This window comes from Schistocerca nitens, chromosome 4, assembly GCF_023898315.1.
Source record: "Schistocerca nitens isolate TAMUIC-IGC-003100 chromosome 4, iqSchNite1.1, whole genome shotgun sequence".
In the NCBI taxonomy this organism is placed as follows: Eukaryota; Metazoa; Arthropoda; class Insecta; order Orthoptera; family Acrididae; genus Schistocerca; species Schistocerca nitens.
The window spans coordinates 15,308,913-15,333,016 of NC_064617.1; the positions used below are offsets into that span (position 1 = coordinate 15,308,913).

The following is a 24,104-nucleotide window of genomic DNA, read 5'->3' on the forward strand; positions in this document are numbered from 1 at the left end:
AAGAAGGACCTACACATACTCATTCAATATGTGGAAGATAGCTACAGTGAATTTTTTGTCAACATTCTCTAGGATGCTTTGGTGGAAGACAATACTTGATTAGAGGACTAATATGAACCTGTTTAACATGTTTTCCTTTTTAATTTCCTTTCCAAGCTTAATAAAAAGTGGGATCATGTACAAGCATTAAAAGGCCAATAAAATAGCCTTTTCTTAGTTCAGTAATGTACAGAAAGTTGTGGTTGAGAATTATGAATTATTTAAGAATAAAGGAGATAACTCATCAAAAGGCAGAAGTGCTGTCTAGTCGATAGGCACACAAACAAAAGGTACAGAACTTTGCTAGCTTTCGGAATGAACTTCCTTTTTCAAATGTGTAGGAAAAACACACACACACACACACACACACACACACACTATTGGGTTGGGAGTGGGGGACAGTGAGTTACCTTAGGGTAAGGCCAGGGAGGTTATGGAAGTGAAGGATGCGCTGTAAGCATAGCTCCCATCTGCGCAGCTCAGGAAAGCTGGTGGTTACGGGGAGGATCCAGATGGCCGGGTTGTGAAGCAGCCATTGAAATCTCACATATTGTGCTGTGCTGCATGTTGTGCCACTGGATGGTCCACCTCATTTTTGGCAACAGTTTGGTGGTGCCCATTATTCTAGTTGATAGCTGGTTGGTTGTCATACCAATGTAAAACACTGTGCAGTGGTTGCAGCAGAGCTGGTATAGAACACGGCTGCTTTCACAGGTAGCCCAGCCTGTGATGGGGTAGGATAAGCCAGTGATGGGACTACAGTAGGTGGTGCCGGGTGGATGCATTGGGCAGGTCTTGCATCTGGGTCTTCCACAAGGGTACGATCCCTGTGGCAGGGGATTGGGCGTGTTTGGGGTGGTAGTGGTGTAGGGATGGACTAGAATGTTGGGGCAGTTGGGTGGGCAGCAGAACACCATTTTGGGAGGGGATGGAAGTATCTTGGGTAGGATGTCTCTCATTTCAGGGCATGATGGTGGATAATCAAGGCCCTTACGAAGGATGTGGTTGAGTCCCATGTGACATTGGGCAACAAGAGGGGGTGCTTCCTTGTGGTTGGTTCTTGGGACAGTTGTGAGGAGCAGGTTTGTGTGGGGATATGGCATGGGATATCTGTTTGTGCATTAGGCTGATGTAGGCCTTTAGCATACTGGGTGAGGGAGTTCTCACCACTGCAGATGCATCTACCAAAGGTGGCCAGGCTGTATGGGAGGGATTTTTTGGTATGGAAGGGGCAGCAGTTGTCAAAGTGCAGGTACTGTTGGTGATTGGTAGGTTTGATGTCTACCGAGGTGCGGATGGAGCCATTTGAGAGGATGAGATCATAGTCTAGGAAAGTGGCACGATGGGTGGAGGAGAACCGGGTGAAGTGGATGGGAGAGAAGGTGTGGAGATTGTAGAGGAATGAGGATAAGGTGTCCTGGCCTCAGGTCCAGAGTATAAAGTTTTCAAAATTTGTTACAAGAGCACAAGCTTGGAGTGTTTGAAATGTGATAACATCATCACACAAGATTTCTGATCAACTGCACTCATCAAGAGTGGTAGTACTTTGTTGTGGAATGGAAAATTCAGTGAAAACTCGTGGAATGTAGTAACAAATATGTTTTTTCTTCATACCCGAAAATACATTCAGATGGATATCTGCCCTTTCAACAAATAAATATTAATCTGTACTTGATATTTTGACATTTGGTATGCGCATATATGGCAAGAAAATCAGCAGAAAATGGCATCACAAGCTGAAACTGGTTGTGAGAAGACAGAAAATTAAACAACAGTGTAAGTGGAAAAATGACATATTCAGTCACCATGTGTTATGTACTTCTTCTGACTTACAGCTGCTCATCCATGATCAGAACTACACCTTCATAATGACATGTCAAATGTGATAGCACCATGTACTTTTTTGGGACATCCTTTGATGCTCAGCTGACGTAGCTGCCACATATTTGCCAGCTTCAAACGAAGTGCCAGATTAAACTCAATGCACTCCCCTGCCTCAGTCACACCTCCTGGGCTGTGGACTGGTCTATTGTATTGCTTCTTTTCAATGCCCTTGTTTTATCCCACTGGATTATCGGTATCTTCCTTGCTTGCCTCTTCAGTGTTACAGTTACTGGTCCCAGTTCATCATCATTATGGAAACTGGCTCAGAACTGATACCTTTCAGATGAGCCAGTGCACAGCCTGGATGGATTCCTCCTCTATGGTTTCAGTGTCACCAATTATTACTTAATTATCCTTTGTACACAGCTATCCTGAACACCCGAATCACGATATTCTATTCCCCAACAAGGAATTATCTCCCACAAAGACAACCCATGTCTCGTGTTCCAGTAGCTTTGACCTCCGCCTCCTTCCTTAACCCAGATTCCCTTTAGGACCCGCCCCTCCAACCATCCCCCTTTCCCATGGTGTGTATCTCACATAAATATCTAGTTGGACCTTTCCACTGGTCCAAATGAAAATGACAGACACCTATGAATTTCGGTACATGTTTCTCTCAGTTCTTGGTGAAATTCCTTGCTTGACTCATCTATACTGGTAGTTCAAAAAGAATCACATTGGCTATGCCTCCACACACTCTGGGGCCACCAACACTACTCACTACTGTCTCTGTATAGTGTTTGTAGACAGGAATTAATGGCCATTATCCAAGTCCTCCATTATACTTGCACTCTCCATCACAAAAATTTCGTAATTTGTAGTGACTCACTTAACAGCCTGGGCGCTCAAGTCTATTCCTCTGCACACCAAGTCATGTACAGATTCCAGAAAATGATCCTGTAAACCAGTTGGCAAAGAAAATTGAAGAGTTGGAAACCTGACAGATAGGGATACCAGGATCTGATCTGTGCTCAATGTCACATCTCCAGCTTTTGGAGGTGCAGAACATGGCTACTACAAACAAGCCACACACCATAAATGTGTCCACAGCTGCATGGCATTCTTCCCTTCACCCCTTTCAAAGAGAACCTAATATCCTTTATGTCGGGTGTACCTGGCTGTGTCACGGTCACATCCTCTACTCCCTGACATTTTGATACTCCTATATCAATGGCTGATACATTGCTCTAACACTGAAGCTAGTAGTTCATTAACAACATAAAAACAGTAGATCTGGTTTTACATTTTATCCAAGAGTTTATACTCGTATAAATTTGTTTAATGAATGGGGCTGCCAGACTGGTGTAGAAATTTAACTCCCACTGCAGACTAAACATGGGGGCATCTGACTGTTTCAGTTCAGCACACTTCATTGCAATTCCTCACCTTTAGATGATTCTTTTCTTCCCTCTATATTGTACCTGTATGATGCCACAGACATCAAATCACCGGTATGTGATGTGTCCATGTGTCTCAATGCATGACAACTGTTTTCTAGGATCATGCAAAAGACATACAGAACACCATTGTTACAGGCGGCTCTTCCCAAATTTATTAGCACTGTAAGTTATGCAATGACTAGGTTCAGTTTCATACGTGCATGTCATATACAGGTATACTTCATACTTTTGTCTCCAAATGTATGTCTGATAACACCATCCCAGTGAAGTGACGCAACAATGAACTAAAACAGTGATTACTTGACACAGTGGCAAGGTAGTAAAAGAAAGAGTACACACTCTTTTGTAATGTAGGTAGTCGACAACATATAAAATTTCCAGGTTTCATGGGGCCATTACAATGACATATTGATTGTTTGCTATCTCACATGGGACTCTAACGAGATATTTACAGTTACTACTAGCTCACCCGACACTAAGTTACACGCATGTTATACAGTCACTTCCCATCCACAGACTTTCACAGAGATGTTAACACAATGACTAGACCCCACAGACCGATTATGTGCAAACTGTCATAATTGTTTTCATGTGACTTTGTGGCACAGCCTGCTGATTGGGGGTTGGGGCTGACCTTATGAAGACTGGCTTATGAACAATTTGATGTCATGGAAACTACATAATGTATTCAAAAGTGGTTAGGTTAGATCTTTCTATTCTGAATGGACCTTAAATAATTTTTGAACCTTCGGGTTTCTTACAAACCACTGTACTGTCTTACTATAAATTAGGTAGAACCTTCTTAAGTATCTGCTTGTGGAATACTCTATTTATCAGTATGGTTGCCATCTTCAAACTTATTTTGCATTATGTTAAATTATGCAAAATCTTAATTTATGGAGTATGTCACTTTGTTCATAAAAACTGTGTTGAAAAGAGTACAGTGTCGAAGTTCAGAATCTGCTACTCTATGTGTCACCATTACGTTGAATAGCAATCTATCTTTTTCTTATACTGTTGAAGTTTCAGTCTGGAGTTTCCATTGTTTGGTTTTACCTTGCAAGTTAATTAGCTTCAGGTAATTTAAAGTATGTTATTGAAAATTTCAACTTCCAGACTTTTTAATGGTGTAAGTTACTTTATCTTGATTCAGTGATTAGCTCACCATATCGTATATGATGGAGTATTAATTTCAATTAGTTGTATTTTGTGATTATCAGAAATCTCATAAGAAGTGTGTTTATTAATGGAAACAGCATATTCACAATAACCATTTAAACACTGAATTTAAGTGAATCTCTACCTAGTTACTGGTTTGATATATATAGCGTAGGTATGGACAGACTAAATATTATCAGAGTGCAATCATAGCTGTTGGGGTGGTTCCAGCTTGTTATGTTCCAAGTCTATCCTTCTCCTGCCCTGGAAGACTTTAGGGTTCGATTATTAAAGGGAAAAAAGGGACCCCTATGCTTAGTCCCTTTCAAACTCTCCTAAAATTTGTCAACTGATTCACTTACTTAATGAAGAGGTCAAAGTTAAATGAATTTCAACTCAAATTTCCTATTTATTGTTATTCCATTTTCTCATATGCTCCTCCTTTATTGTCCCGAGTTTCATCCTCTTTTTTCATTACTGTTGGGTCATACACTAAATGGTATGCAGTCAACCATTGGTTCCTCAGCCCATGTTGTAGATGTGCAAATAGAGTATGTGCAATGGTAAAGGCAGTTAGCATTTTATTTTGCTTCAGTCTGCAGTAACCAGCTCTACTACCAACATTCCTATTAGTAATGATGCCAACACCTGTTACTACATCTTTCTCAATAATGCAAGTGACCATCAAATGATTATTTCAGATAACTGCAAGTCCTGTGTGAACACTTTTTGGGCTTTTAACCCGTTGAGCACTGCAGACGTGATATGCCGCGGTGCTCCATCTTGCCACGGGGCCTGCAGACATTATTTGCTGCTGAAGTGGGCTTCCCTGGGGGACCTGCAAACAGCATTCACCGCACAGCCTGGCCAGTACTTGAATCCTAATGACTGCTTATACTGCAGCCAGTTCCGCTGCCGGTGGACATCAATAGCTGTGCAGGGCTTCATATACATCTACATCCATACTCCACAAGCCACCTGACGGTGTGTACCTTGAGTACCTCTATCGGTTCTCCCTTCTATTCCAGTTTTGTATTGTTCGTGGAAAGGATTGTCGGTATGCCTCTGTGTGGGCTCTAATCTCTCTGATTTTTTTCTTCATGGTCTCTTCGCGAGATATATGTAGAAGGGAGCAATATACCGCTTGACTCCTCGGTGAAGGTATGTTCTCGAAACTTCAATAAAAGCCCGTACCAAGCTACTGAGCGTCTCTCCTGCAGAGTCTTCCACTGGAGTTTATCTATCATCTCTGTAGCACTTTCGCGATTACTAAATGATCCTGTAACGAAGCATGCTGCTCTCCGTTGGATCTTCTGTATCTCTTCTATCAACCCTCTCTGGTACGGATCCCACATCCCACACTGCTGAGCAGTATTCAAACAGTGGACGAACAAGCGTACTGTAACCTACTTCCTTTGTTTTCGGATTGCATTTCCTTAGGATTCTTCCAATGAATCTCAGTCTGGCATCTGCTTTATCAACGATCAACTTTATATGATCACTCCATTTTAAATCACTCCTAATGCGTACTCCCAGATAATTTATGTAATTAACTGCTTCCAGTTGCTGACCTGCTATAGTGTAACTAAATGATAAGGGATCTTTCTTTCTATGTATTCGCAGCACATTACACTTGTCTACATTGAGATACAATTGCCATTCCCTGCACCATGCGTCAATTCGCTGCAGATCCTCCTGCATTTCAGTACAATTTTCTCGATATACCACAGCATCATCCGAAAAAAGCCTCAGTGAACTTCCGATGTCATCCACAAGGTCATTTATGAATATTGTGAATAGCAACGGTCCTCTGTGGCACACCTGAAATCACTCTTACTTCGGAAGACATCTCTCCATTGAGAATGACATGCTGCGTTCTGTTATCTAGGAACTCTTCAATCCAATCACTCAATTGGTCTGATAGTCCATATGCTCTTACTTTGTTCATTAAATGACTGCAGGGAACTGTATCAAATGCCTTGCAGAAGTCAAGAAACACGGCATCTACCTGGGAACCCGTGTCTATGGCCCTCTGAGTCTCGTGGACGAATAGGGTGTGCTGGGTTTCACACGATTGTCTTTTTCGAAACCCATGCTGATTCCTACAGAGTAGATTTCTAGTCTCCAGAAAAGTCATTATATTCGAACATAATACGTGTTCCAAAATTCTACAACTGATCGACGTTAGAGATATAGGTCTATAGTTCTGCACATCTGTTCGACGTCCCTTCTTGAAAACGGGGATGACCTGTGCCCTTTTCCAATCCTTTGGAACGCTATGCTCTTCTAGAGACCTACGGTACACCACTGCAAGAAGGGGGGCAAGTTCCTTCACGTACTCTGTGTAAAATCGAACTGGTATCCCATCAGGTCCAGCAGCCCGTCGCAAGTTCTTTTGTCCCATGCACTACCTGGGATGGATGTACCCTATTTATTGTTCTGTGTCCCTGTCCCTGTTATCTGGGAAACACTCGGCTACGAATTTTGCAGTTGCTGTTCGAGATTCATGCTAGCTGGTTCATGTGATCTTCTGCATTCTGCTTCTGTGGTTTCGTTTAGCTATCTGCCGTTTCATCAGGATTTTTAGAGTGCTGTCACTTTTGAGTTCCACAGACAAATGGCACATCGGCGTCATTGCACTGATGAAGTTATACTGGAGATACTGACAAGGAGTGACAGTCACAGTGACAGTGAGTGTGGCATCTTCAATGAATGTAGTGATGACGAAGATTCATCAGAAAAATCTCCACATACTTCACCTTGTAGAGCTCGCCAGGACAGTTCTTCTTCAGATTCTGAAAGTGAAGATGAATCGATCCGTAAAAGGCCAAGCCATAGTGAGAATGAGAAATTTGATTGGCGAAAACATGATTTCAGTCCAGCACTTCATGCATTTGATGACTCATCTTCAGGACATAATTGCCAACTAGCACCTGATTCAAGTGTTCTGTCCTTTTTCATGCTATTTCTATCAGAAGATCTGTTGAAATTTATAGTACTTGAAACGAACAGATTTTTCATTTTCACCATGGCAAATACGTCGGAATCAATTTGTTCTTGACTATCCACCTGGAAAGATACAGGTTTTGAGAAAATGTTTTGCTTCATTGGTATTTGGATTCTCATGCCTCGTGTTAAAAAGTTGAGAATAAAGGAATATTGGTCCAGAGATGTACTTCTGAGTTCTTCAATTTTTGGCAAAGTTATGTCCCGTGACCGTTTTATGTTACTTTTGTGAATGTTGCATTTTAGTGACAACTCAGCCAATCGTCGAGATGACAGTTTGTTTAAAATTAGCAAAATAATTGATACAGTTCGTGTGGAGTACCACAGTGCATTTAATCCATACAGAAAACTGTGTGTCGATGATAGCCTATTATTGTTCAAAGGTCACTTATTTTGTAAACAATACAGTCCTTTGAAATGAAGTAGATTTGGAATCAAAACATTTGTGTTGTGCGACTGTAAAACTGGATACGTCTTGGATTCCATTGTATACACAGGCACAACAACAGAAATTGAAGTCCATAATTTGGGGAAATCTGGTGATATTGTGGCAACACTAATGAAGCCATACCTTGAATGTGGACACACTCTGTATGTCGACAATTGGTATGCAAGTCCAGCCATGTTCCTCTCGCTTCACAACCAGAGAACAGCAGCATGCAGTACTGTATGTAGGAACAGGTGCAACTTTCTGAAGCTACTAAAGAAACTGAATGAGGAGAAGTTGAGTTTATGTCAACTGACGCAATGCTTTCCATCAAGTGGTGCAACAAGAGAGAGGTGTTCATGCTGACTACCTGCAACATTACAGAAATGCGTGACACAGGAAAGACCAACAGGATGACTGATGAAAAAGTAATGAAGCCGCAATGTGTTGTTGATTACAGCGCAAATCTGGGAGCAGTAGACCACTTCGATATGCTATTAAGCTCTGTTGCATCTGTGCTTAAATCTGTTAAATAGTACAAAAAGCGTTTATTTTTTTCTTATGTTGTGGACCTTTGTGTTTTGAATGCTCACACTCTTCACAGATCAGTGACAGGGAGCAAAATATCATTAGCAGATATTCATTGCCAGTCCCAAGCCTGAATGCGAAAGGAGGATGGGAAATATATATATGGTGGGCAGGAACCAGCACCAGCAACACCGAATTATCTGAGCTTGAAGAGCCTCTTGAGATGAATTACTTTGCTGATTAACACCTTATGTATGAACATGTGAAGCATCCAGTCTGTGCTGACAAACACGGACTGGATGCTTCAAATGTTCATACAAAAGGTGCAAAAATAAAAACTTAGTACAAATTTATCGATTCTTCCATAACTTCTTGGTAGGAGTTAAACCTTAAACTTAGTGCGAATATCATTAATTAAACCATAAATTCTAGCATTATTATTATTACAGAATTTTAGCCTGGGTTGCAGTAAAAGATATTTATTTAAGCGGCGAATAGTTTCGGGCAAAGCCCATTTTCAAACTAGCATGTAAAACAAAGACTGTGACAACCACATCATAGCTGTTAATAAAACCATAGAAGACAGATAGCTATCGATATTCTCTGGTTTTATTAACAAATATAATGTGTTTGTCACATTCCTTTTTGACACGGTTATTTGAAAACGGGCTTCACCCGAAACTAGTCCCCACTTAAATAAATATCTTTTACCGCAATTCAGGTTACAATTTTCAAGTAATATTCAGTAACGGATTGCTGTCCTATTTTCCAGGACACTGGATTTGTGAAAAAATTCTAGGCCTACACTTGGAAAGGGCGCCTCAGCACACGTTGGTCATTTGCCCACACTCCCAGTTTCTGAAGCACAAAATGTCATTAGGAATAAAATGTGACATTTAATTAGTTAGTTTAGAAGCTTGAGTGTTTCTTTATCTAGCTCTTAAACAAAAGTTATAAATCATGGTTTATTTCTACTGTACAGTAAAAATTGCATCCCATATAAAAATAATTAAGAAATGTTGAATTTTTGATTTTGAAGTTTCCTTGAGGATAATTTATTGGGTTAATGCTCTCAAACTATATTTATTAGCTTTAAAAGTGTGTCTCAGCTTCCAGATGCTTCCCTCGAAGGTTGTCTGCGGGCGAATTATTGCACTAGTAAAGAAGAATGTCAACGTTTGGTTGTTACAGATTCTACAGTGTGTACATTGTAAGTCGCATACAAAAATCTGATAATTAAGTATCAGTATGCCAAATAAAGCACAGATGTATACTGAGACATTATGATGATTCTCATGAACTTATTGTAAATGAAAGAAAGCCTTTGATGAGGAGTAACATGTTAGCAGTGTAAGTAGTTTCAGTGTACATTAAGTCTGTCGAGCAATTCATCTGCAGATTCAAAGCTATGGAATAAGTATCCAGATATCCTGCATTTATTTGTAACGTCAGCAATCACACTAACTGCGAGACTGTCAGAAGCGCCGCGGTTCCAGAAATACTCAGGCCAGGGCGAAGACGGCTGAGCGGATAGCTCAAGCGCACACAATAGTCCGTGGCAGTGGCTGCCAGCGCAGGTACATGGATTAGGTGGCCCCAAGGGCAGGCTTGACATGGCCAGCCACATGCGCCGGTGCAGCACTCAAAGGGTTAAATGCTGTAATTTCAAATATCTGCTCAGTTTTCCACCTTCAGGGGCAGGTTTCCTCCTCCCAGGGAAAGAGTGTGTTGTGCAAGTATCTGCAAATGTGTCGTTTCTCAGATGGGCTTCTCCCACAGTGAGGATGGCTTGCACTTATTTCACCACTGCACATTTCCAGTTATGCTAGATGTGAATTAACTGGTTCAAATGGCTCTGAACACTATGGGACTTAACATCTGAGGTCATCAGTCCCCTAGAACTTAGAACTACTTAAACGTAACTAACCTAAGGACATCACACACATCCATGCCCGAGGCAGGATTTGAAGCTGCAACCGTAGCGGTCTCGCAGTTCCAGACTGACACGCCTAGAACCTTACGGCCACACCGGCCGGCTGAATTAACTGATGAAGATTTAGTTCTTCTCTACCTCTCACTATACTCAACAATTGTCTCGAATGCGGCAATGTGAACTTCATACCCTCCTTGCTTTCTTAGTCCAGAAAGGAAATGTAATATTTCGACTTCTACTTTTCTTGAATACTTAAGAGACTCCTCTCATCTATATAATCCATATATTGTCTTCAAAAACATATAACATTCTTTGGACAACATGAAGCATCAAAGTGAATTTCCCACACGAAACCTCTACAAACGAGTATGTCCAAGGAATGACAGAATCAGAATGACATTTCATTAGTTCTCATTTACTGGAAATTTTGTTATAATTTCTGATTATATGATGGTGGAAAGCACCTGTACACTTTGAAATGTGTTTCTCATTCATCTGTCTTCAAGTTTGACGAAGGATAAGAAGGATGAACTGAGACTGACACACCCTAAGGAACCCACATCTGCCATCATATGGTAACGCAAATCAACAGACAATCATACTCAAGACTGCTATTAAAGCATCTGTTCATTTGAATAAACATGGTGTAAGAGGAATAATGACACAAAATAAATACTTAATTTATTTCAATCGGAAACACATTCAGTATAAAATACAGAGATATGCTCATATCATTGACGCAGATACTTTTTAAACAAAACAGTATGGGTATGTTCTACAATTTGCCATAATATGTACAACATATTTTCTTTTTGCAGAATGTAACTTGCAATTTACAGCACATATTACAAAATTACACAAACTGCTGAAGTTTTATTTAGTGTCAGCACACAATACTGCACTTTCTACAGGCTCGGCAACAATGTTACACATTTGCATCTCCCACATCAAGGATATAAGAAGCAGCTCGATCAACATCCCATTCGCACTTTGTAAGGGCCATTTCACACTGGTGTCGTGATGCTAAACCAAGTCTGAAATAAAGGAACCAGAAATGTGTGATTAAGATGAAAGACAAACTTATTGACAAAAAATGTAGTAGATCGATATATATATATAATACATACATACATACATACATACATACATACATACATACATAATACGACGACAACCATCTGCTTAACAGTGTGTTGATTTACACTTGGAAAGCAATACAGCAGCAATTCTGCATGGAAATGATTTGACAAGGCATTGGTAGATTTCTGGAGGTATGTAGCACCAGATGTTCAAGCTAAGGTCATGCAATTTCTGTAAATTAGAGGGTGGTGGTTTTTAAGTGCTCAGGTATTTCGTCAGGTTCAAATCAGGCGTATCTGGTGGCTGAGACATTAATGTGAGTTCACTATTGTGTTCCTCAAACTGTTATAGCATAAATTCTGGTCTTGTGAAAAGGACAATTATCCTGCTGAAAGATGCCATCACCATCAGAGAATATATTGAGCATGATGGGATTCAAAGGGTCTTCAACAACGTGCACATATTTTGTGAAGGACATTGGCTTTCCATCGTAGAGTGTAATGTTTTATTTTTCAATAGGTGCTTCCAATTTTGATGCTCAGAACATGTCTTAAACAGTGCCATACTGTAAGTAAAAATATGGCCATTATAAAAAAAAACTGAATATACAAGGTCATCATCAATATATAATATTTGTATAAAGGTCAGATGTTTTTGGCTTGTGCTAAAGCTCTATTTTAAGCTCTTGACAATGGTCTGGTGTTAAAACTGAATTTTGTATTGAAAAACAAAACATTACAGTTTACACCTGAAAGACTATGTCTGTCAAAAGCTTCACTCTGACTGTGTGGCCCTAGCATTGGAAGTTATTAAAAAATGTTCACATAGCTGTCAATGTGCCCTCGGTTACCACCATAGGTCCCACAGAAGCCCAGACGAATGTCTCCCACAGAATAACACTGCCCCAACCAGTACTACACATCTTTCAAGCAGCTGGCAGTTCACCCGGATGACAGTGCATCACAACACAATCGTGAACTTAGTGGGCAATCGACTGACCTATACATTCTGTGGCTAAGCACACACATCTGACACCTCATCATCTACTTGTGATTTGACCATCTGGCAAATGCTTTCCACAGATATTCACGACAATAGCACACAAACATCTTACCAGATCTGCTGTTTCTCAGATGCTCATTCCCAGGTAGGGGCCCATAAAAATCTTGCATCAGTAGATATCCCCATTTGTGACCCATATTGTCATTAGAATGATTCTCCAAGCACCAAGGCCATCCACATATTTCTGAGCTTGATCCCACTTTGAAAGCAGTAACATGTTTAGAAGGAGATGGAAATTAATCTGTTGTGACTGTAGCAGTTGTCACTGCATGAACATTACCCACTGAGGTAAGCGTGAGCTTTCATTTGCTGTTGCACCTCAAGCATTCCTTTATCCCCCCCTCCCCCCATGCCCACTCTATGCAAGAGCTGCTGATAGTTAATTCAACTGCGCAGAGTTTTCTGTATTTCTACACATATAACTGTACTCTGCACGGCAGAGGGTACATTCCATTGTAAAATATGTTAGTCTTCTTCCCCTTGCGGTTGTATAGGGAATGAAATAAGACTGACTGCTCAAATGCTGTCACAATTCTAATTTCACCTTTACAGCCCCTACATGACTAATACGAGGGTTGGAACTTAAATAGTGACAACTATTTATTCACAACCGATACAATAACAGAGTTACATGTTTGCACCTGTTACTGTCCTTCAAAGTAGTCACCAGCGTTCGCTAAAACCTATTGCCAGTGATGTGGAAGGCACAGTACACCGTTAGCAGAGCCTGTTCTATTGATGGTGCAAATGGAGTGGTCTGCTGCCTGTCGAATCTCTGGAACAGTTCTGAAGTGAATGCCACGAAGTCGTTCCTTCATCTTCGGAATCAAATCAAAGGACTTAAGTCCACGGAGTATGGTGGATGGTACAGTACTTCCCAGTCCCATCAACCGAACACAGCAGCCACAGCTTGTGCTGTATGCGCCCATGCATTGTCATGCAAAATGATGGGTGGGTTGTGCAGAACATGTCACCACTTCTTTCGCAAAGCTGGTCGCAGGTGATGCTTCAGAAATAAACAGTAATACTGGGCACTGACGGACTGCCATGGAGGAACGTAATGAATTAGGATAACACCATCAAAGTCTTACACGAGAATCATCATAACTTTCACGATGCTGGGGCTCTGACGCACTTTTCACTATGGTGGCGACCCAAAATGACGTCATTCATTGGATTGGCGTTTCAGTTTTGGCTCGTACAATGTGGCCCATGTCTCATCCAGTGTTACGATACGGCATAAGAAATCCTCTCCTTTGCACTCATGGCACTACAAGTGCGTCTGAGCAGCGTCGTAACGCATCCATTTCTGCATTTACGTAAAGTCATTCGGAACGCATCATGATGCAATTTTTTGCATGCCAAGGTGTTCCTTCAGGATGCGAAGCACAGTCATATGTGCTAACCTGGTTTCGTGGGTGAGCTCACGAATCATATGGCATCATTCACTGTCCACTAATGTGGCAAAAACATGCACTACTTCTTCACAGACGCTACGATGACCTGCCCAATGCACATCTGCCACAGTTTGCCGACCTTCGTTGAAGGCTTTTACCCAACATGCCACTGTTCTGTATGGCAATGCCAATTCTCCACATGCCTCTTGAAGACCTTGATGACACTGTCATGCTGTACGACCTCTGGCACATTCAATTTTGATCCAACTCCGTTGTTGCTGTTTTGAAAACAAAGTGACACCATTATGTTGGACCGCTCGCTCACAAGTGACTGTGTTTCCCTCAATAGTGCGCACACTGGTGATGTGGGACGGGCGAGTCCACTTGCTCGGAGGTAAGGTGGGTATGTCAACAATGTGTCCTATCAGCGACAATAGTCGATTCCATTGCATAGTGTCTCCACAGTAGTGTTGCCACTATCTAAGTTCCAAGATATCTATGTAGGTTGTTATGGTATGTTCTTAGATTTTTAACTTCATGCTGGCACTCTACTTTCTTGGTGCAGTTTGCATCTATCTTTTAACATCTGCCAGTTTGGCTTTCTTGAAATTTTCTCTCCTGTGGTTTAAAGAAGCATGTGAATACATGTACAGCTTTTCTTTGCTTATGTTCAATATCTTCTGTTGGTCCTTCTTTGTATGGGTCCCACACAAACTAACAATATTCACAGATGGGTCAAGCGAGTGTTTAAGTCAAGTTGGACAAGGTTGCCCATATATTACTACCCCATGCGGCATCATTCGGCTACATCAAGAGCTCTGCAAGATGATCACAGAAGGGTCACTGGAGCTGCTCTGTCTGATCAGACTGTAATGAACAGGTAACAAGGACCTTACAACCAAGATGTCTCGAACTACTCCTAATGCCATAGCCTATGTGCAGGTGTCAGCAGGGATGTTGTGCAAAGTCTATACATTGTAGTAATGGGGTAGCTGTGAGTCCTGAACTAAACAGCATTGTGTGTATGTGATACGTGCCTGACACGTCTGTGGTTGTCCTGTTCTACCACAGGCTCTCCAAGAACTTTCGTGGGCTTTCACTAAGTAGTACTCTGCCACCTAGTAAACCTACACAATATCCTTGTCCATCCCTACTCCACCCCTGCTCCTAACCACTTGCCTCATAGTTCATATCCCTGCAATACATCTAGATGCACAACCTGTCCCATACATCCATCCACGACCCACTACTCTAATCCAGTCACAAATGCACCTCCTACATCATCAAAGACAGTACTAATTGTCAAAGCAGCCTTGTTATCTACAAACTAAGCTGCAACCACAGTTGGCTTTCTATGCGTGCATGACAATTAACAAGCTGTCTGTCCACATGAGTGGCCACCTCTAAACTATGACCAATAGACACCTGGAGCACCCAGTTACTGAACTTGCTGCTCAACATGATGTGCTTTACTTTAGTGACTGCTGTGGCATGCGGATTCTTCCTGGCAATGCCAGCTTTTCTGAATTCCACAGGTGGTAATTCTCCCTGCAAGATATCCTTTGTTCCCATAACCCTCTGTTCTTAACTTCACTAGATTCCATCATCCACACACTTACCCCTGCTCCCATCCCACAACTAATTCTATCCCTTTCCCCTTCTCGATTTCTATCCTCTCCCCCTCCCTTCTCCACAGCAGACAGTGGCCACGTGTGTGTCAGCTGTGCTTGTATGAATGTGCATATATTTTCTATTAAAGGACGACTTCTTCCGAAAGCTTAATATGTTAAACAATCTTTTTCATCATGTCTGTCTCTGACACGAACCATTTTTCAATTGACACAAAGTTTCTACAGGGGGGAAATGAACACTTTCAGCATACACTATACAAAATGGCATGATTATGTTAACCTGCTTAATGATAGGTATCACCCTACCGAAATCAAATTGTTTCTGATCTCAAGATTAACTGGGGATATAAAGGAGAGCATACAGGCCAAAACTGAATAGGTTGATGACATTCAAATTTACTGCATCAATGACACTCAAACAGAAGGTGACAGGCAATATTTTATTACCTCATATACGATTTATCTTACTCTGTACCCTGCATCAACGAACCAAGGAGATGTGCCGATGGGGTAACTGGTGCAGTGAACTGGTGCAGTGGCATCTTGAATTGCTTAAAGCTATGTCATGTACCATATTTACTCGAATCTAAGCCACACTCAAATCTAAGCCGCACCTGAAAAATGAGACTCGAAATCAAGGGAAAAAAAATTTTCCGAATCTAAGCCGCACCTGAAATTTGAGACTCAAAATTCAAGGGGAGAGAAAAGTTTTAGGCCGCACCTCCAAATCGAAACAAAGTTGGTCCATTGTAATATGAGACACAATTTAGGTCGAATGAATGACGATACAGCTACAGTAGTTTGGTTCGAGTCATAAGCTTAGCAGTTAAGCTTTACCAGGTAGCCATTGCTATGTGTCAGGCGGTTCGTCCGTATTTATACGGGTACCCTTCCCTTTTCACGTGCTTCGTCAGGTTTGAATCGATTGCTTATTTTTATTTGATCTGATAAGTGCCGTTCTCTTTGTTATAGGTGTTTATGTCACTATAAGCTGAAACTGCATTACTGTACTGTGTCATGCATTGTTTGTCGCATTCTGATATCGAGTGTTTACGGCCTGTTGCCGCTCGCGGCATGGCTTGCTTTTGTGCGCGCTACCGCCGCTTACAATAACAAAAATGAGAGAAATTGTCTCATTAGTGAAACAATGGCAAGAGACTGCTATTTGTTGTTACTTACACTGCTGCTTTCTTTGATAATGATCAACAAGAACCAAATAATAGACTGTGTATGATAGAAGATGTTCTGAATGAGAGTTTAGCTAAAATTTTTCTCCGTTTGAAAATCTTTGCAGATGCCTCTTTTGTACATTACATTCTGCACAGAAATTAGTCATCTTAGATTTAAAAATCTAGTAAATTGTCGTGCTTCATTCTGACTGTATCACTATTAGGCACAAGAATAATACGAATATAAACAAGACATGATATGTATATTCTTCCGCGTTTGCTGTTGTCTCACACTAGTTTCATAGTTTATTAGGCAGACAGGATTTAAATGAGATAGCAGCAAACACGAAAGAATACATGGCAAAATGTTTATATTCGTATTATTCTTATGGTGAAGAGAATACTGCATGTGATTCATAATTCATACAAATTCCTGTTAGCAACCATCTCTTCTCACAGGTAGGAAAAAATTCAGAACGAAGAGTTGGCCATATTGACAAACGTCCCAAACAGTCCTGCCAGTCGAATTTTCGTAGTACATTGAAATGCTGCTACATTCGAAGACGAACAGTATGGAATTTGTATTTACTTCGTTGGATAATGTATGAAAATGCAGTGGGCGAAACTCGGGGCAGAGAAAAAAGCTCGTCTTCCACCTTTTATTAAATTTATTTACTAGTGCAGAGATTTTGGCACCAGTATTTATCTTTGTGCCTGCAAAGCATGCCTGTGTAGCGCTACATATATTCGCGGCTGAAGTTAGTCCTGGCAGCACCTGCCAACATTTTTCAGAACTTCCGCTTACTTTGCACTCGATTCTAAGCCACAGGCGGTTTTTTGGATTACAAAAACTGGAAAAAAAAAAAAGTGCGGCTTAGATTCGAGTAAATACGGTGAGTGACGAAAAACACGTTTTCAGTGTAAAGGGGTATTAAAAACTGCTAATAATTTAACCAGTGCACACCACACCATCTGGCTTAAATTTCACTCATCTCCATGCAATCACTAACCTTCTGTAAACCCACCTACCAGTAACCTCCTGTAAACCCATCTACCAGCTGGCAAGAAATATCAACAGTCTTCACTAGAATGACAAAGTAGTGAGAAGGTAGAGGCAAAACCAGCTAAAACCAAAATAATATGCATTACATGCTCAATGTCTCAGAAGGCTGTAAAAATTGGCTAAAAGACACTGCCAGTAGATGGTGGGATGTCCTGTGAAGGATCCAAATTTGAACTCCTACAAATATTTGTGATACATTGCAAATTTTCACTCACAGCACATACTCCATTGCAGAGTGAAAGCTTCTATTTATAAATAATCCCTCTAGGCTGGGGCTAAACATATCTGCTGCCACCGCATCCCCACCCCCTCCCCCACCGCCTCTCACTATACGTACTGTGACGTGCCCACCTCATTTGCAGTTCTCATCTAATGATTATCTCAAAAAATTTCCCAGTTGCACAATGTGAAAGTTACAATGCAATAAATGTTCACATTTACTAGTTAATCCAGTCACAATGACATGTTAATCCAAAAGTTATTTCACAAATGCACTTGCAACATACAGCAACGAAAAGAAATTAAAGTTTTACACAATGAAGTGTTCTGAGTTCAATGACTATAGACTGCTTGACAGTACCTAACGTGTCTGTGAATTGCTGTGATTCTTGCTGTGATTCACAGCTTAGCATACCTCAGATTTCAGGAGGGAAAAAGAAAAAAGAGAAAGAGCACCATCCTACTACTGCCAACTTCACACACAACAGAATTTTCATTTTACTTTGCATGTGATAGTCATACACATATGAGAAACAATGAGTGAACAGTATTCATAACAGAAGATAGGTCTCCTGACCAGTTTACATATACATCTACATCCATACTCCACAAGCCACCTGACGGTGTGTGGCAGAGGGTACCTTGAGTACCTCTATCGGTTCTCCCCAGTCACTAATAAACAACTGAGTCACAGCTCCCTGATCACCAAATCATCCAATTTATTTCAAATGCGAAAGACAGAAGAATGATAGGCGAGGGTGTTCAGTCATTTAGTTTATATCATGTACCATGGAGGAGAAAGAGGCATAGTTTGGTAAGCTGTATGGCAGGAAAAACTGATGAGAGCCAAAACTCAAATTCCAAACCATGATTTCTTGCATATTTATTAATTTCAAGCATGGTTTCATCACAAGATATGATACAACTTGCAATTTTAATTAAGAGTCTACTGAACACAAAGTGAATTAAAAATTGGAAATATCTGCAAACCTGCATTATGGATGGGCTAAACTGTAACTAACCAAACAGCACTTGCTGTTGATGCCTTATTACTGAATTAGACCTTATTACAAGCTATGATGTTTCATCTGTGGATCCTATATTCATACTAATCTGTAACATGTGTACACACACACACTCTCACTCTCTCTCTCTCTCTCTCTCTCTCTCTCTATCTATCTATCTATCTATCTATCTCTCTCTCTACTGTGATCATGATGTATATATTCCTTTTCACTTTTGCTCTGCTTGTTCTCCAAACTAGGTACTCTCTCACTTAATCTTAAGTAACATTTTTGAATCTTCCATTGAGGTATTAAAGTGGTATTATTCAATTTTGTGAACAATACAAAGTTTCAAACTGTGTAACAGCTGGTAGTTCAATGACTGTGTCATAGGGTCAAATCCTGGAGTGACTACAAATTTTTATCTCTGGTTTTTAACCTAGCAGTAACCTTTGAAGTCTGTCTCCATCGCTGAGTGGTCAGTGTAAATGGCTGCCATATAGAGGACCCTTCAATTCCTGGTACTGTCAAAGATTTTTCCTTGGTGGGTGGACTGGTATGCCACAAGGGAAGTTTGTTTATATAATTTATAAATATTTGTGCTAGTTGGCTGAACACTTGGTGAATTACAGTCCTCTGCATTGTTTTTATCTTTCTGTTTGTGAAGGCCTCTCTCAGGAACTACTCCAGTTCTTCTGACACTCTCAGCAGACTGGTGCAACAGCCCCACTGATAAATGAGCAACATTGGAAGTGCAATGCCCTTCAAAATGTCTCTAATTGTTAGTGTGTTGCAGTTGTGCAGTCTGCTCACACCTTCAGACGTTGCAGTGTGCTGGCAAGTGGTATGTGATGCTAAAATCATTTAATTTATATGAAGGTGATGGCATTCAGTTATTTGTAGTCATTTTCCAATTTTTAATCATAAACATACACAGTGCCCCCACAAACAAAATTACTGGTATGACAGACAAGTCGTCTGGCCTCCAATACTTAGTGCTCCCCTTGCGAAGCTGGGGTGTATCACTAGTGTCTTATAAAAAATGAGTGTGTGCGACGTCTCCTAAACTATTGGATCAATTTCAACCAAACTTGCTAAATAATATGACTTGCTATCCGGGTGGGGAGGGGAGTGGGGGTGGGGTTAAAATCGACTGCTTCTTGAAGGGATGGGGTGTGGATGGCAAAGAAGTTTAACACAGCACATGGAAATATGCAGACTATATTTATCCAGTATTTGAGAATGATGGCACTTACTGTCCTGCAACCAGCTTCATACAAAATTTCAAAGCTTTACAAAATTTTTTTTGGCTGACACCCTTCACAAAATAATGAATGGAAAAAGTTACAAATAACTGCATTTAACTGTTCAAGGAATAAAAGGGCTGCAACAGGCATGATATTTTAATTTATTAATTCATTACTATTAACTCTATGGGAATAAGATTCCCCACTGTCACTAAGGGGCATGTGGAGGAGGGGGGGATGGACGAGAAGGGGTGGTATTTATTTCCTGTATTTAGTTAACTCTGAATACTTTTAAATGTATGATGTACACTTTGTCTTTTATTTGTGCCATTTGGTGTGTCAACCAGGTTCTGAGAATGAGCACTGCAGGAAGCCAATAATTTTGTCCATGCAGTTTGCTGGCAAAGATCACACCTACATAGTTGAATACCATAGATAAATCTAACATCCACTCTGGTATTGTATGCTGTAAAACAGCAGAGCATCAGACATATAGGAGGATGTTAAAAAATATGGAAAATCCACAAGATATGCGTGCTTGAACATACATGCAGATGCTTGCCAAGGTCAAAGGTTGTACTATTGTATCTGACCACAAACAGTATCTGGACAATGACCTCAACATCCTATAAGTGTCAATCATGGTCACAACAGTGCTCTGTGTAACTGTGAGTACACTATGTTGGAGCTAAGTTAATTCAAACTTGGGCAAACTGGTGCCCATATAGTGGGTATTTCCACAACTAAGGTATTTGACGTGTTCGGTGTTTCACGAGCGACTGTATCAAAGAAGTATATCGCATACATAAAAAGCAGAAAAACATTGTACACTAAGTCACAGTGTGATAAAGTGTGTGCTGAGTAACTGTGACAGACTGTTCATTGAAGAGGATTGTGACTAAAAATAAGAGGATGAAAACAAAAAAACCAACTGCTGAAATGAATGTCACACTCATGAGCCCTTCTGTGTGTGTGTGTGTGTGTGTGTGTGTGTGTGTGTGTGTGTGTGTGTGTAGGGGGGGGGGGGGGGGGCACCTGAAGCTCCAGAAAAAGGAAACTGGCTGGAAGGTGCCAAAATTCTGAAACCACTCATCAGTGACGCAAATGCCTGTAGCAAGAAAAATTTGATGCCAAAGCCATAAAGTGTGGACTACGGAGCACTGAAAGAATGTCATTTGGTCAGATGAGACTTGTTTCACACTGTTCCCAACTTCTGGCTATGTATATGTTCCAAAAGTGAAACATGGTGGGAGCTTGGTGGTGATTAGGGCAGCCATATTGTGGTATATGGTATATATATGGCAAATGGCCAGCTCATGTCAAACTGGCACCGCATATGGGTCGACTGGGTGGCTCGCAGCTCCCATCACTTCAAATCTGATGAATTGAAGTATCCTGATACTGTGAAAAGGATACCATTGATATATAGTGGTTTGTCTGCAAGGTCACTTTACTACTAAGGATTATATGACCATTTTGGCTGATCAGGTCCACCCCATGGATGGTACAATGTTTATTCCACAAGAGTAATGATGTTTTCCAAGATGACAGGGCCCCTGTACACAACTTGCATCATTCTGGATTGGTTTTGTGAGCATGAGAATGAATTATTTTGTCTTCCATGACCACCACAGTCACCAGATCTCAATAAAATTATCCTTTGTTGCCTATGTTAGAGAGAAGGGTGCCTGATCCACCTCCATCATCATTAACTGAAATTGTCATTATTTTACAGTAAGTGTGGTACAAGGTTCCCTTACGCAACCTGTTTTTTTATCTATTTCAAGATGACGGGAAATTGTTTCGAATGCCAATGGTTTTCCTAATAGGCATGGTACTGTGCTGTTTTTTTTGGGCATTTCCATATATTTGTCCACCCCCTGTAAATCTGTGCAATGTACAGGGTGACTCAAAATGGACTTTGTAACTTTGAAAAGATATATAAGTTTATTGAAATGACTTACAGAATTGGTAAATGTGTTATTTTGTAGCGAACAACCTCAAATTTCACCAAAAAGTGTCAAGTGGAATTTTGGTTTGATGCAACAACCATTTGTGACACAGCAAACATTTCATCTGTAATCAATTTCTTCCCACACTCATTGCAGCAAATTGGGCATAACTTGTGCAACGGCAGCAGACATCTTTCAGGTCGGCCAGATTGCTTGGTAGGGGAGGAACATACACATGGTCTTTAATGAAATCCCAGAGAAAGAAATCCAGTAGTGTCAAGTCTGTGGAGCAAGGTGGCCATGTGATTGGCCCTTAACAGCCAATACACTGAACTGGGAAGTGATTATCGAGGAAACCTTGAACTTCCGTGAGGAAATAAAGCAGTACACCATCTTGCTGGTAGTAATCCATCCCATATCCAGATCTACAATACGAGTGACAATTTTCTCTGTGAAGCACAAAGAGTCATACACTTTCAATTTACTAAGGGCACAAAACACATTAACTTTGGAGTTGTCCCAAACGTATTCCAGGATTACATATGGATTTTCACTGCCCTGTATTCTGCAGCTGTGGGTGTTTACCACACTACTGACATGAAATGTTGACTCATCACTGTGTTCAGAAATGTCTTGACATCCTCTATCCGATGCAACATTTATGCACAGAATTTCCTATGAGTCAACCTTATCTGCATCACTAATGCACTGTTCCACTGTAAATCTGTATGATTTCAAGTGTAAATGACAACACAGTACTCTCCAAACATCCTATTTTGAATGCTAGCCTCATGAGATGCACATTTGGTTGAGTTTTGTGGACTGCGGGCAAAGCTCTCCCTAACCTGTTTGACATAATCATCAACATGCGTTACTGTGTCGCAGTGAACAATCCGTCTGAATAAAGTTCAAGTGAGTATGCCAAGAGTTAACTTTAAGCCTACTTGGAGGTTATGTAATGTATTCTGTGTGAAATTTACACTGAACATTTGTTGCAGAATTCACTTCATGTAAAAAAAGAAAGCACAGCAAGATGCTAAAACCAATTTAACTGTGCACTATGTTCATAATCCTGGTGGTGGAATGGGGTGCTGTTGCATGACATGAATCAAACTTGAGATTATTTGCTGCAAAATGACACATCTACTGATTCTGTAAGTCAGAGAAAAGGGGAGAGGGGGGGGGGTGGGGGGTGGAAGTGGATGATGAGATGGGAAGGCAGTGGAGAATGAGGACATTTTCTCATTTCTCAGCTGGTACATATGTAAATTGAAGTCCCACTGCGTTTTCTTTTTGTATTTTTGGTCTTATCTCAGGAACTACTGCAGTGATTTAGATGTGGTTTTCACAAATATACTGAAAATATATTCAAAATAAAAGTTTGGGTATATAATATATTAAGTATTTTGTGCAAATTGGTAGAATTATGATCAACTGAAGTACCCCAATACTGTGAAAATAATGCCATTGACATCTAGCAGTGAATGACAGAACTCCTCAGAATTATGTCTGATTCATGAGGAACATTTTTGCACACAATAGACAGGTGTAAGGCTACCCAACTTCAACACTGGGCTAGCATGAGCTACCACCGACTTCCTAAATTATGCCCAATGCAGGACATATCAGGTATTGTGGCCTTAGCTCACAACGAACTCCACAGCGACTCGGCAGATTGGGTTGTACTGGCACTGCAGTCAATCAGCCAGCAAATGGTTGCAGCTCCTGACAAGCTGGCACTACAGTTGAGCTTGAAGCTCCATTACTGCCATGAGATATTATTCCAAACATAAATTAAATACAGAACAGAACACTCACATCTGCCGAGAACATTCTTCACATGTGCTGTTTAAATTGTTAAGTAATATGATAATGATGATACTCACTCACTTAACTGATGTTGCT

At 40.7% G+C, this 24,104-nt stretch overlaps 1 protein-coding gene across 3 annotated transcripts in view; it reads right to left on the reverse strand.

The window, feature by feature from the left end:
• Positions 1-11,071: 11,071 nt before the first annotated feature.
• LOC126253587 (activated CDC42 kinase 1) overlaps positions 11,072-24,104 on the reverse strand; it is a 566,545-nt gene continuing 553,512 nt past the window's right edge. For all 3 annotated transcript variants that reach the window (XM_049955017.1, XM_049955019.1, XM_049955018.1), the window contains one exon: positions 11,072-11,409. In XM_049955017.1, coding sequence (XP_049810974.1) covers positions 11,301-11,409 — 109 coding nt within the window. In that variant the 3' untranslated portion in view covers positions 11,072-11,300. The remainder of the gene's footprint in view (positions 11,410-24,104) is intronic.